This window comes from Microcebus murinus, chromosome 18 (assembly GCF_040939455.1).
Source record: "Microcebus murinus isolate Inina chromosome 18, M.murinus_Inina_mat1.0, whole genome shotgun sequence".
NCBI classification, from domain to species: Eukaryota; Metazoa; Chordata; class Mammalia; order Primates; family Cheirogaleidae; genus Microcebus; species Microcebus murinus.
The window spans coordinates 17,242,176-17,254,242 of NC_134121.1; the positions used below are offsets into that span (position 1 = coordinate 17,242,176).

The 12,067-nt window shown below is 53.3% G+C and overlaps 1 protein-coding gene across 1 annotated transcript; it reads right to left on the reverse strand.

Annotated features, from left to right (window-relative positions):
- Positions 1-2,106: 2,106 nt before the first annotated feature.
- Positions 2,107-6,481, reverse strand: PIMREG (PICALM interacting mitotic regulator). Its single transcript, XM_012779161.2, has 6 exons — positions 6,395-6,481; positions 5,690-6,012; positions 3,868-4,163; positions 3,176-3,271; positions 2,496-2,545; positions 2,107-2,191 (listed from the first exon to the last, which is right to left on the reverse strand). The coding sequence occupies exons 2-5, from the start codon at positions 5,975-5,977 to the stop codon at positions 2,512-2,514; spliced, it is 714 nt and encodes a 237-aa protein (XP_012634615.2). The 5' UTR covers positions 5,978-6,012; positions 6,395-6,481; the 3' UTR covers positions 2,107-2,191; positions 2,496-2,511.
- Between the last annotated feature and the right edge of the window lie 5,586 nt (positions 6,482-12,067).

The window sequence follows — 12,067 nt, forward strand, 5'->3', positions numbered from 1 at the left end:
AATCCAGCTGTTTTCTAGAGAATTCTTCTAGCTCCTGGTATGCCTGCTTCCCAGCAGCTGGAAAACAGATCTTCCCGCCTGACCAAAGCTCCTTGTTTCTTGCGTGGCATGTTTGTTCTTCCCAATCTAGTGGCTGTCCGGGCCGAGGGCCTGCCTGCCACACCTTCCTCTGCCACTTGCCCTGTTGGGGGTTCAGGGTGCATTTTAGCCGGGGCCTGCCCTTTCCACATCATGGGTTTTTCCTAAAGATCTCAACGTCTCCCTCAGGCTCTGCAATCTTTTTTTTTAAATAGACCCCTTTCACTCATTTGGATGGCCAGCCCTCCTGTCTGGGTGCTGGGCTCCAGCGAACCAACATGTTTGAGCCCCAGTATTCCAGAGATGACTGGCTGGTGGGCTCTCTGGAAGAGGGGAGGCTGGATCTCATGGTTTTTAAACTGTATTTTTACCACCTTGGAGTGCATACTCATGCCCTGGAGGTGTCCTGCAGACAAAACGTGGCACCAGTCTGTAAAAAGCTGGGCCCTGCTCGAGGCAGGTGGAAATGGGTGCAGAGGTAGCGCTGGGTTTGCGGGACACTCTTCCACCCAGCTAGGTGCAGCCCCGCCTGGGAGGGGCGAGGAGCCTCCCAGCTGACCCCGCCTTAAACAACCAACTTTCCCACCAAATCCTGGGGGGTTTGGGTGCCAAGTGCTCTGGAAACCTGTTCTCTTTGGCTCAGCCAAAAGAAACATCCCCTCCTTCCTTCCCATCTGGGACTGGGGGAACTTTCTTAAAAATCATTGTTAGGGTTAAGTCCAAGCACCGAGGCCTGACCTGGGCTCTGCTCCTTGCTGGCGAACCAACAGGGCAGCCAGGAGGAAAATCCGAGTTTGACTCCACCCTCCTTGGGACAAAGGAGAGGCAGATGACACCAAGGAGGGGCAGGCCAGAGGAGGGCGGCTCGTGCACATGGACCCCCACCCTCGGACCCCGCTGTCCTTTTCTATTTGTTTACTTGGTGGTGGCAGCCAGTCTGACCCTGTCCGTGGTCTGACCGTCCCTAAGTGTGTCACTTTCAGTATTCTCTGTGATGGATGGTCCTGTGGTGAAAAAGGTTTATTATACTCCTTACGGCTGCCTTGTACAAAATCCGTTAGGAAAGAAAATGTAAAATACCAGATTTCTAACAAGACAAAAACAGCATTATGGAGTTAAAAGATTTTTACAACTGGTCTTGATTTTGATGTGAGCTGGTTTTTAACTCTCAAATGTTGTCACTTAAATAAAAAACTTTATTTGCCTTTAAAATGCGCATTGTTCCAAACCACCTCAAGAAATCTCTCCCTTTGCTCACATACACCCCAGGGCTGGGGCGGGGGCAGGCCGGCTGGGGGTGGAGGCGGAGGTGGGGAGCAAAGCTGGACCCTAAGCCACAAACCTATCGCCCAGAGTGGCGCGGCACGGGGGCGGGGCTGGCAGTGAAAGGGAACAGATGTCAGATGCAGAGAGAGTGTTTATTATGAAAAAGCAATGTTATCTAGGAAAGTCACACACTGGTTTCTTTCTAATAAAATGACAAAGCAGATTTCTTAAATAATTTACAAAGGGCAGAAATCACTCTTGAATAGCGCTGCTGCTCCCGGCTCACCCACGGAGCCCTGTGCTGAGCGTATAAATGGTACCCGGGGAGACTAGGGCCTTGAGCCTGGACAGGTCTCCTAGGGTTTCCTCCAGGCCCTGGTGGGGGAAGGGGGAAGCAGAGATGAGAGCTGGGTCCCCAAGAGCCTCAGCCCTGGAGACACAGTGGGTGAGTCTGTGGCGGGCTCCCCAAAGACCCTGCTCCTGGGGACACGGCTCAGAGCTCTCAGACACCTTCTGGTGCCTGTGCCTCCCATCACAGATGAGGCAATGGCAAGATCGAATGAAGCGTGGAATGAATTTCTAAGCCCGAGAGTCCCCCAGGGAGTAGAAGAAACAATCCCCCCATCTCTCCAAGATCTCCCCAAGTCACTCTCAGGCTGCGGCAGGCGGTCCAGTGATGGGTCCAGATGTGGCCAGAGCAGGAGAGCTCTGGGCCCCTCGTTGGTCAGGTCCTTGTTAGCAGTGGCCCAGGGGTACTGACGACCCCTGGGGGCCTCCTCCAGGGTGGGACCAGGGCAGCACAGACATCCTGGGTGTGAGGGCTCGGTGGTCAGACAGCGCGTGCCTCCTGCAAGACAGAGCTCCCTGGGTGCCCCTCGCTGTTGGCAAGGCAGGGGAAGGGGGGACACCACAGCTTTCACCACTAAATGGGGGACTGGAAGGGGCCACCAGCACGCTCAGTTAATGACGGGGTCAGTGAGGTTAGCGGCTCTGGCTCTGTGCAGGGAGGAAGACGTGTGCACTTCCTACTCTGCTGTGCCCATCAGCTCTGCGGGTGTTTCCAGGAAAGACTCATTTCTTTAACACGCTTACACATATGTGCTCATGCATGAGGAGGAAGGGGAGGAGGAAGAGGAGGAGGAGGGCATTACCTGCAGGGCACTGTCCTCAGTCATGAATGAGAAAGTCAGTCATGTCGCTGCTAGAGAAAAGGGGGAGGGATTGATGCCACTGAGAGCCCCGGCTCTGAGGGGGCCCTCCCAGTCTGGACCTGGAGAGACCAGACCTGGAAATCTGGTGGGAACTTGGCCACTCGACACATGGACAGAGCTGGCAGGGCCCTGCCTAAGAATCCATCATGGCCATGATATAAAGGGGGAAATGGCCCCGAGTTAGGGCAGATACAGAACCAAGGCCCTGTCCCCAGGATGGGGTCCTGAGCAGACAGACCAGGAACTCCATAGCAGCCATGTTGCTCTTCCCAGTTCTATGGGCAGGCAGGGCACAGGGGAGCCATGGAGAGGATTGGAGGGAGGGCAGGCTTTTCAGGAATCAGGTACCTGGCCACATGTGAGGCTCCAGGTGATGGACAAATGTGGGGGCCCAAGGCCCGGAGGGCCAAATACATCCAGGGCACACCCTTTACTGTCACTCCAATCCTAGTCTTTCATCCTTTCTCATGTTTGAGATGAGGGAGATTGAGGCCCAGAGAGGGACAGGGTCTGGACAGGGTCACACAGCAGGTCAGAGCCAGAACCAACAGCTGCCTACAAAGCCAGCTCAAGGGAGCCCTCCTGGCCATTCTACCTTGGAGCATGGGATGCCCACTCACCTCTCTTCAGCCATGATGGCTTCGTCTAGCTCTTGGGACAGCCTCTGGAGATGCTGAATTCCTGCCCCCACAGGCTCAAGGTCGCTGTCTGACTCGCTGAACAAAAGGAAAAGCCACACCAGGGACTAGTTGGAAGCCTGTGGCAGGAGCCCCTCCCAACCCAGCACTGGGGCCTGGTCTGCAGCCCAGCAGACCCTGGTGGGCTGGAAATCCTCACCCCTGTCACTGCAGGAGGTGACATCAGAGTGAACTGGAGCACCTGGCAGAGAATGGCCAGATCAAGGTCTCCCTGCTGGAGACCTTGCACTCCCGGGCAAGTGATTTTGCAGACAGGGAGCCCTGCTCTCTCCCCCTTGGAAACTGAGGCTCAGCCATCCAGATGGCTTCAAAACCTGCTCTTGGGCTCACCAGGAGGTTTGAGTGATTGTATAGTTGCAGCTAAGCTCACCTCTTCTTTTTACAGATGGGGAAACTGAGGCCCTGAAGGATTTTTCTCCCTGCTAGCTCCAGGGGCAGAGCTGGGTCAGAACACAGATGTGACTCAGCTTAGGGTGCCCCTAGCTCCAGGTAGCCATAGGAGGTGCTCAAAAGCCCCTGGGGATCACTTTGCGTTTGGGGAGGAGGTCAGGGAAGGAGAATTGTGCCTGGGCTAAAAGGCCGCCAGCTCTGGGGAGGGGCACTGTCCCACTTGCCTGGGAGAGCAGAGGGGCTCCGCCGAGGAGTAGGGGCTCCGCAAGGCAGCCCCCCTCCTTGACCGCCGTAGTCGCGGGGTACGCAGGCCCATCTGCACAGAGAGCCGGTGACGCTCCCTGTCCCAGGGCTCCGTGGCTGAGTGGGCAGGGGCGGCTCCACACAGCCGGGTGCTCTTCTGGCCCAGGCTGTGAGCTGGGGGGCTACTGTCCTTCTGTGCCCCTCTCTTCCTGCTCCTGGCTTTCATCTGGGCTTCCACCAGCCACTTGGTGCCACTCTGGCAGGACTCCTGGATTCTCTGTGACAGGTACATGGAAAGGTGAGCACAGACAAAGCCATGGGTGTGATACCCCAGTCTCTAGGCCACACCTCCCAGGCCTAGGCCCATCAGCTGTTCCACACAAACAGGCTGCTCTTAGTCTCAAGGTCGAGGCATGTGGAATGGGTCCACGGGAGGGACCCAGCTCAGAGCCCCCTCGGATATGACTGCAGTGGTCAGTGGCAGGAGGACCACCCTGGCTCACAGAGCTTTCATTTATCTAAGACCAAACCTTCTTTCTGGGCACAGATTGACCCAGACACCCAAGGAGAAGGCCCAGAGGAAAGCAGGCCCACCCCACCCTGGGTATCGAGAAAGCATTTATCTTCCTGCCTCTGGTCTCACTCACTCTATCCATCCTCTAAATTGGTCCTTAGAGATCCTTCCAAAGGACAGTTCTGATCATGACACTCAAATGGCTCAAAACCCTCCTATGGCTCCTTGTTCCTATAGGACCATGCCCTAACTCTTGGGCCTTTCACACCAGCTGGGTGATGGCTACAAAGCCTCTTCTTCGCTGGCTGGACTGTTTTGCCTTGGCAAACCAGAGTCCAGGGGTTGGAGCAAGGCCCTCGTTACATGTGATGAGTTATGTGACCTTGGGCAAGAGGCCTCATCTCCTTTCTCTGATCCCCGAGGGTGGTGCAAACAAACAAAAGGTGCTCGTAAATAAGGACTACCGTGTGGGTCAACGACCTCTCTGCAAAGGGCACCTCGCACCCAACAGAACGACATCTTCCTGCTGGCACATCTCATCTGACACCAGATCCTCTCTCTCCCACCTTCTGAGCAGCCCTTGAAGTTTACACCCCTGCAAGTCCGGGCCCCGAGGCTCCCCCAGGAAGATATCTGCTCCCAGCCCCTGTTCCATCAGGTGGCTGAAGGAGAGGTTCTGATATGCTAACCTGACCAGATTTCCCACTCTGCTTAGAAACCTTCCCGCCCCCAGTCACTCCTGGAGAGTCTAAGCACCTCCAGCACCCGTGTCCTCTCTCCCTGCTCCAGCTCGCTCTGTCCTCTGCCCAGACTAAATCCGCCGGCTCTCTGTAGCACCTTGCTCTCCCTCAGCTCTGGGGCTGGAGTCACACTGTTCCCCCTGCCTTATACGCCCTGTGCCTCCCATTCCCCGGCTGAACTCCGGGCAGTCACTTCCACTGGGAAGCCTTTGCCAGCTCGGCCTGTGTTTGCTGGACCCTCACTATTAGCCACTTGCTTGCAACTTCCTATCACAATACAGCTGTCACCTTGTATGGTGAGCATCCCTTTCCTCCACCACGTGCTTGCCTGACTCATTCACCTATTTGTTCAGTGCCTACTGTGCGCTGGGGACTATTTGGGATGCTAAAAAAAAACAAAACCAAAAAAAAAAAACAAAACCCCAGCAATGAGCTAACCAGTCGCAAAGAGCCTCTATTCTTGGGTGGGGAGGGGGGTCCTTGAGGGTAGGAACTGTCCAGCGCCAAGGAAGTCGTCCATGTAGAGATGGTTAGCATCGTCATTGTTACCTGGGACACGGCACCCAGAGCGCTCTTGGCTGATCGAGCTGCAGCCTGGAGGCCCTGCTGCCCCTGCTCTGGGGTTTCCAGGCGCTTCCAGGACGGGCCTGCCCTGAGGTTGAGGTTGACGGCTGTCAGGGGCAGCCTCCGTTGGAACTGTCTGCACAGGGAGCCCAGGGTAGAGGTCTCTTGATGACCGACCGCAGGCTGCAGCACCTTGCTGTCCTCCAGCCGCTCGTGGCTCCGGAGAGACCTCCGGCGCACAGAGGCGCTCACGCCCTGCCACCGAGAAGCCATCCGCCTGGCCAAGAGTCTTCTCTGCCCACTAGACCCTGGGGAGGAGGTCGCAAGGCAGGTCAGAGGGTATTCCCCCTCCCCAGGCTCCCGAGACCCTGGGCACAGGGGAAGAGGGACGGGGCGAGGGAAGGCGCAGGGCCCTGGAGGAGGGGCCGCGGTGAGCAGCCTGCCTGCAGCCCGCTGTCTTTCCCTGTCTGCGGCAGGCGGGGAGGGAGGCAGAGCGAGGACCCGCCCTCGCAGGGCTCAGCCCCGCCAGGGCACCGTCCGCGGCCACGTCGCAAGCTCGTCCGGAGCGAACGCGCCCGCCCGGCCCTCGCCGCCGGCCCTGACCCCAGGTCTCCGATCCGGCGCTTGCATTCCCAGACGCCCCCCATGCCGACCCTACCCAGACCCCCGCCACGTCCCGGCCGCACTCACCCGACGCCCCGAGGCCGCCCGGCGCCGAGCACAGCCGCTCCTGGCCGGCCCCGGCCGATTTGAAACTCCGCGCGGCTCTGCCCGGCCTCGTCCTCACAGCTGATTGGCTCCGGCCGCGCGCCCGACGCCGTTGCGGGGATCCGATTGGCTCCCATTTCTCGCAGCTGCGGATCCTGCTCTCGGATTGGCCCGGCCGTCCCCATTCATCGCCCGGGACCCCCGCACCGCTTCACGCCCCTCCGGCGCACGCTTTGTACCCGCAGGTCCCGCCCGCGCCCGCCGGGCCCGCGCAGCCCGCTCCCTCCGCCTGGGGCCAGGCTGGCCCGACCCGTCGGGACGCAGGCGGGGGGCCCGGGCACCGAGAAGACCCAGGGCCCGGTGGCCTCGGCTCCAGGCCCCTCTGCGGGCAGCAGCCCCGGTCTCCTGGGGACCCCTCCCATCCTGTCACGGGGTCTGGCGTTCGTACTGGCTCCGCGCCTTTGTCCCCGAGAGGCCGCGCGGCTGCAGAGCCCTGGGTGCCCAAGCGGGTTTAGTTTCAAATTTCCCTCTAGACCGCCCCTTCCCGACACGAGGCACGGTCCCCTCTGCGTCCCCCAAGAAAACACCTCCTAGAGAGGGGATGGGCCCGAGGATGCCAGCTGCCCTCCTCCGCCCACGCGACCCCACCCCGCCTCGCCCCACCCATTCCCTCTGGCGGTATGAAACCTCCCTCTGTTCCCGTTAGCATCCAAACAAGCTCAAAAAAGCCCTGCCCTTCCTCCTGTAGGGGAACTCATCTTCCTCTTTTAGGAGATCTCAGAGTAGCACTGCCCACTCTCCTGCTTGGTCTCCTTGCCCCCCTCCCCCTCGGGCCTGAGGCCTCGGGCTCCCTCCCGGAGGCTCTGTCCTCAGCCCCCTTCTTCATCTACGGTGGTCTCACGCCTCCTTCAGCCTCAGTGAGTCCCCACGGGAGGACGATGATGATTAACGTATATGTGGCACTTACTACGCACCAGGTTCTGGTGGTCCAAGCACTTGAGGTTTGTTAACTCACTTGACCATCTGCCACCATTCGAATGTGTCTCTCAGATTCGTCGTGTTGGAAACATAATTCCCAAACTCGTATGTTGATGGCATTAAAAAATATATATATATAAATTGTTTATTTAAATTATGGAATATTATACAGCAGGAAAAATTAGTGAACCATAACCAGAAGGAATAATTTAGGTGAATCTCAGAAATATAATGTGGGATAATAAAAAGCAAATTACAGACAAACAAAATTTGACACTATATAAGTTCAAAAGCAAAAACCGAAACGATATGGTCTAGGAATGTGCACATATTTGTGGACAAAGCTATTATGGGAAGCAAGGGAATTGTACACACAAAAATAAAATAGGTAGTTGTTTTTGGAGGGGGTGGCCGGGAAGAGGATGTGAACAGGGAGGGACTCAAAGGACTTCAAAAGAAATGTTCCTGGCCGGGCGCGGTGGCTCACGCCTGTAATCCTAGCACTCTGGGAGGCCGAGGCTGGTGGATCGCTCAAGGTCAGGAGTTCTAGACCAGCCTGAGCAAGAGCGAGACCCCGTCTCTACTAAAAATAGAAAGAAATTAATTGGCCAACTAAACATATATATAGAAAAAATTAGCCGGGCATGGTGGTGCATGCCTGTAGTCCCAACTACTTGGGAGTCTGAGACAGAAGGATCACTTGAGCCCAGGAGTTTGAGGTTGCTGTGAGCTAGGCTGACACCATGGCACTCTAGCCTGGGCAACAGAATGAGACTCTGCCTCAAAAAAAAAAAAGTAATGTTTCTTTTCTTAAGCTGAGTGATGGCTACATGGATGTTTTTTATTCTTTTTTTTTTTGAGACAGAGTCTCATTCTGTTGCCTGGGCTAGAGTGCTGTAGCATCAGCCTAGCTCACAGCAACCTCAGATTCTTGGGCTCAAATGATCCTCCTGCCTCAGCCTCCAGAGTAGCTGGGACTACAGGCATGCGCTACCATGCCCGGCTAATTCTTTTCTGTTTTTGTTAGAGATGGGATCTCACTCTTGCTCAGACTGGTCTCAAACTCCTGAGCTCAAACGATCCTCCCGCCTCGACTTCTCAGAGTGCTAGGATTACAAGCGCGAGCCACCTTGCCCAGCCTATTCTTTAAACCATATATATATATATATATATATATATATATATATATATATATATATAATTTTATATATGTTGTTTATATCTATGTGTATACACACGTTATGCGTATATTTTTCCGTAAGTATGAACTATGTAATGATTTTCTTAATTTTTTTTAAATTGCCACATAATACTTGTGCATATTTATGGGTGCATGGTGATGTGATACAATGCACAGTGATCAGATAAAAGTAATTAGCATATCCATAATATCAAACATTATCATTTCTTTGCATTGGGAACATTGAATGTCCTCCTTCTAGCTATTTGGAACTGTATAATGTATTATTAGCTATAGTCGTCCTATAGTGCTATAGAATACTAGAACCTGTTCCTCTTGTCTAGCTCTAATTTTGTAACCTTTAACAAATCTCTCCCTAGTCCCCCTTCCCCCTACCCTTCCTAGCCTCTAATATGTTTTTTTAATTTGATTTTTAATTATTTAAAATTCTTTATTTACTATTTTTTTTTCTTTTACCATGAGAAATTGGTTTGAGCCAGCCTCTAGTATGTTTATAGCATTTGGAGGTGGGGCCTTTGGGAAGCAATTAAGACTAGATAAGGTCATTGGGGTGGGGCCCTCATGATTTCCTTCTTTAAAAGAAGAAAAAGAGAGACCTGAGTAGGCCCACATGCTCTTGCCCTCTTGCCCTGTGCTGCCCTGAGCTATGATGCCCTAGAAGGGCCTCACCCAATGCTGACCAGATGCCAGCACTGTGCTCTGGAACTTTCCAGCCTCCAGGCTGTGGGCTAAATAAACCCCTGTTCTTTATAAATCATGCAGTTTGTGGTATTCAGTTATAGCAACAGAACATGGACTAAGTCTTTCCTCAGTGCATGGACGCAGCCTACAACTTGATGAAGAAACCGAGGCATAGAGAGTTAAGTTGGGCCCAAATTTCACTCACTTAGTCTACAGCAGGGCCAAGGATTCAAACTCCCTAACCACCCACACTGCCCCTCCAGGTCTCATCCCCTCCTGGGTGCTGCAGGCACCTTAAACCAGCACACCCTAGCTGAGGCCACCTTGGTATCCCTGGCCCTCCTCCTTCTCCTCCTCTTCCCCCATGTTTCCTCGCTCATGTCTTTCCAAATCATATCCCCCGGGTGCCCGTGACTGATGAAGCATTGTGATAAAAATGTGCCACAAAGGTCAACAAAATGCATGTGTCCCTTGCCCTCATTGAGCTCAAATCTAATGTGTGGGGAGAGACAGACATGAATGCATCCAATAACCAATAATCAATTCATCGAAGAACCGGACAAAGATTATGTTATTTAAAGCTGAAGCCTAGAGAATGAGTTAAGCAGGCAAAGCATGTGTTTGTGTTTGTGTACTTTTGTGTGTACGTGGTCTTCTTGGAAGAGGGAACATTATATTCAAGGGGACCAGTATTCTTTGTAAGAAACCCAGCACACATAAACACACATGCACACATGAACTGAAACAAAATTTCATGATACTTGACTATGCATGATGTGCTCTGAGATTTTATTTTCTATTTGATTAAAAAAAGCACCTGGTGATTGCAACCCTCTACATTTATTTCACAATGGTCACTAATGGGGTGTGGGTTGCAGTTGGAAAATGTTTGTTCCCAAACCTGTTTACAATAGTTGTATTTATTATTGTCCCTAAGTAATTTAATTCCTGCCATTGACCAGTGAAAGATGAGGAGCAAAAAGAAAAAAGTTGTTGTTTCTATGAAAACTAGGTTGAAAATGTACGAAGAACTCAATGAAGGTGAAACACTTAGAAAGTCTCCCAATTTGGAGTGCCTTGTCACAGTCGTCTCTCCAGCACCTGGCACCTCAGACACATCCAAAATAATAGCTTATATATTTCAAGCCCTTACCATGTGTTAGACATTCTGCTAGGTGCATTTACTGTCTTTATTCTTCCTTCATCCTCACAGCAACTCTATGAAGTAGGCACTATTTTTATTTCCGTTACAGATGACAAAGCTGAGATCCAGACAGGTGACACATCTTTGTCTAAGCTTGTACGGAATGTCAGACCTGGAACTTAAATCCTGGCTGTCTGACTCCAAAACCTGAAGCCTTAACCTTAGATTACACAGCCTTGTTAAATATCTGGAATGAATGAACTCAAGAGTGGGTGCATGAAGACGCCCGCCCGCCCCGCCTGGAGCTTCCCACCCTCTTCCCTCACTCAGAATGATAACTGGCAGGCCAGGTTAATGAGGAGCAGTCTCCATGGCAACAAGAAAAGAAGGCAGAAACATTTTCTTCTGAATGGGAAGTCTTTCCTGTTTGCCTTGCATGAAGTGGTGGCTTGAGGGTGGGAAGGAGGCTGTACTCAGGGGAAGTGGGCTGGGGGGGTGGGGGGGGCGAGGCAGGTGCAGGGGCTCCTGTTCTTGGCAAGGAGGAAAAGCCAGTCAGTTGTTCTAAGTAGAAGCTTTTCTGGGCGGGGGAGGGGTTCCAGCTCCACCTTGCCTGTGATGGGGAGGGGTATGGAGGGGGAGCTCCCGCTGTGGTCTGCAGGGGCTCTCTGTCCAATAGCAAAGCTTCCACCAGTTTCCTTGACTTCCTGGAACTGTCGGTCCGAAGGAGGAAGTAGACGTTGAACACATCAGTGTAAACGATTAATGCCATGAATGGGAAGCGCTGGGGGGAGTGAGAGGGCATGGGGGGCTGGGGAAACTGACTTGAGCTGGAGGTCAGGGCAGGCTTCCCTTAGCTGAGGAGTTAGAGGGCCAGTGTTGACAGTTTGGAGCACTGCCAAGTTCTAGGATTGGAGAAAAGCTAAGCAAAACAGAGGAGGTAGGGCTGAGGTCAGGGGCCAAGGATGGCGGGAGGAAGGGTCTGTAGGCCAGGGAAAGAAGTTCAGAATTTATCCTGATGGCAGTGGGGACTCTTTGATGAATTTTAAGAGCAGAGTGGGTTTTTAGAGTTGCATTTTAATAAAGTCCATGAGAAGATTGATTTGGGAGCTGCTATGGTTTGAATGTGTCCCCCAAATTTCATGTGATGGAAACTTAATCCCCAAATTCATATGTTGGAGGTGGGGCCTTTGGGAAGTAATTAGGATTAGATAAGGACATCGGAGTGGGGCCCCCATGATGCGACTGGTGTCTTTAAAAGGAGAGGAAGAGAGAACTGAGCTGGCACACTCTGGCCCTCTCCCCATGGGATGCCCTATGCCATGTTATGACACAGCAAGGAGCCCTCACCAGATGCCTGTGCCATGCTCTTGGACTTCCCCACCTCCAGATCCATGACCTGAATAAACTCCTATTCTTCATCAATTACCTAGTCTGTGGGCCTCAGTCATGGCAACAGAAAGTGGACTAAGATAGAGGCCAAGCTGGTGCCAGGGGATCAGTCTGGAGGCTGTGACCTGAGTCCAGGCATGGCCCAGGGGACCTTCATTCTTCTCAGCAGTGAAACCAACCCCCCTGGCATCAGCATCAATGTCCCTTTCCCTTCATGCCCCCCACCTTCCCCAGCCAACCATGGGCAAAATCTATCAGTGCT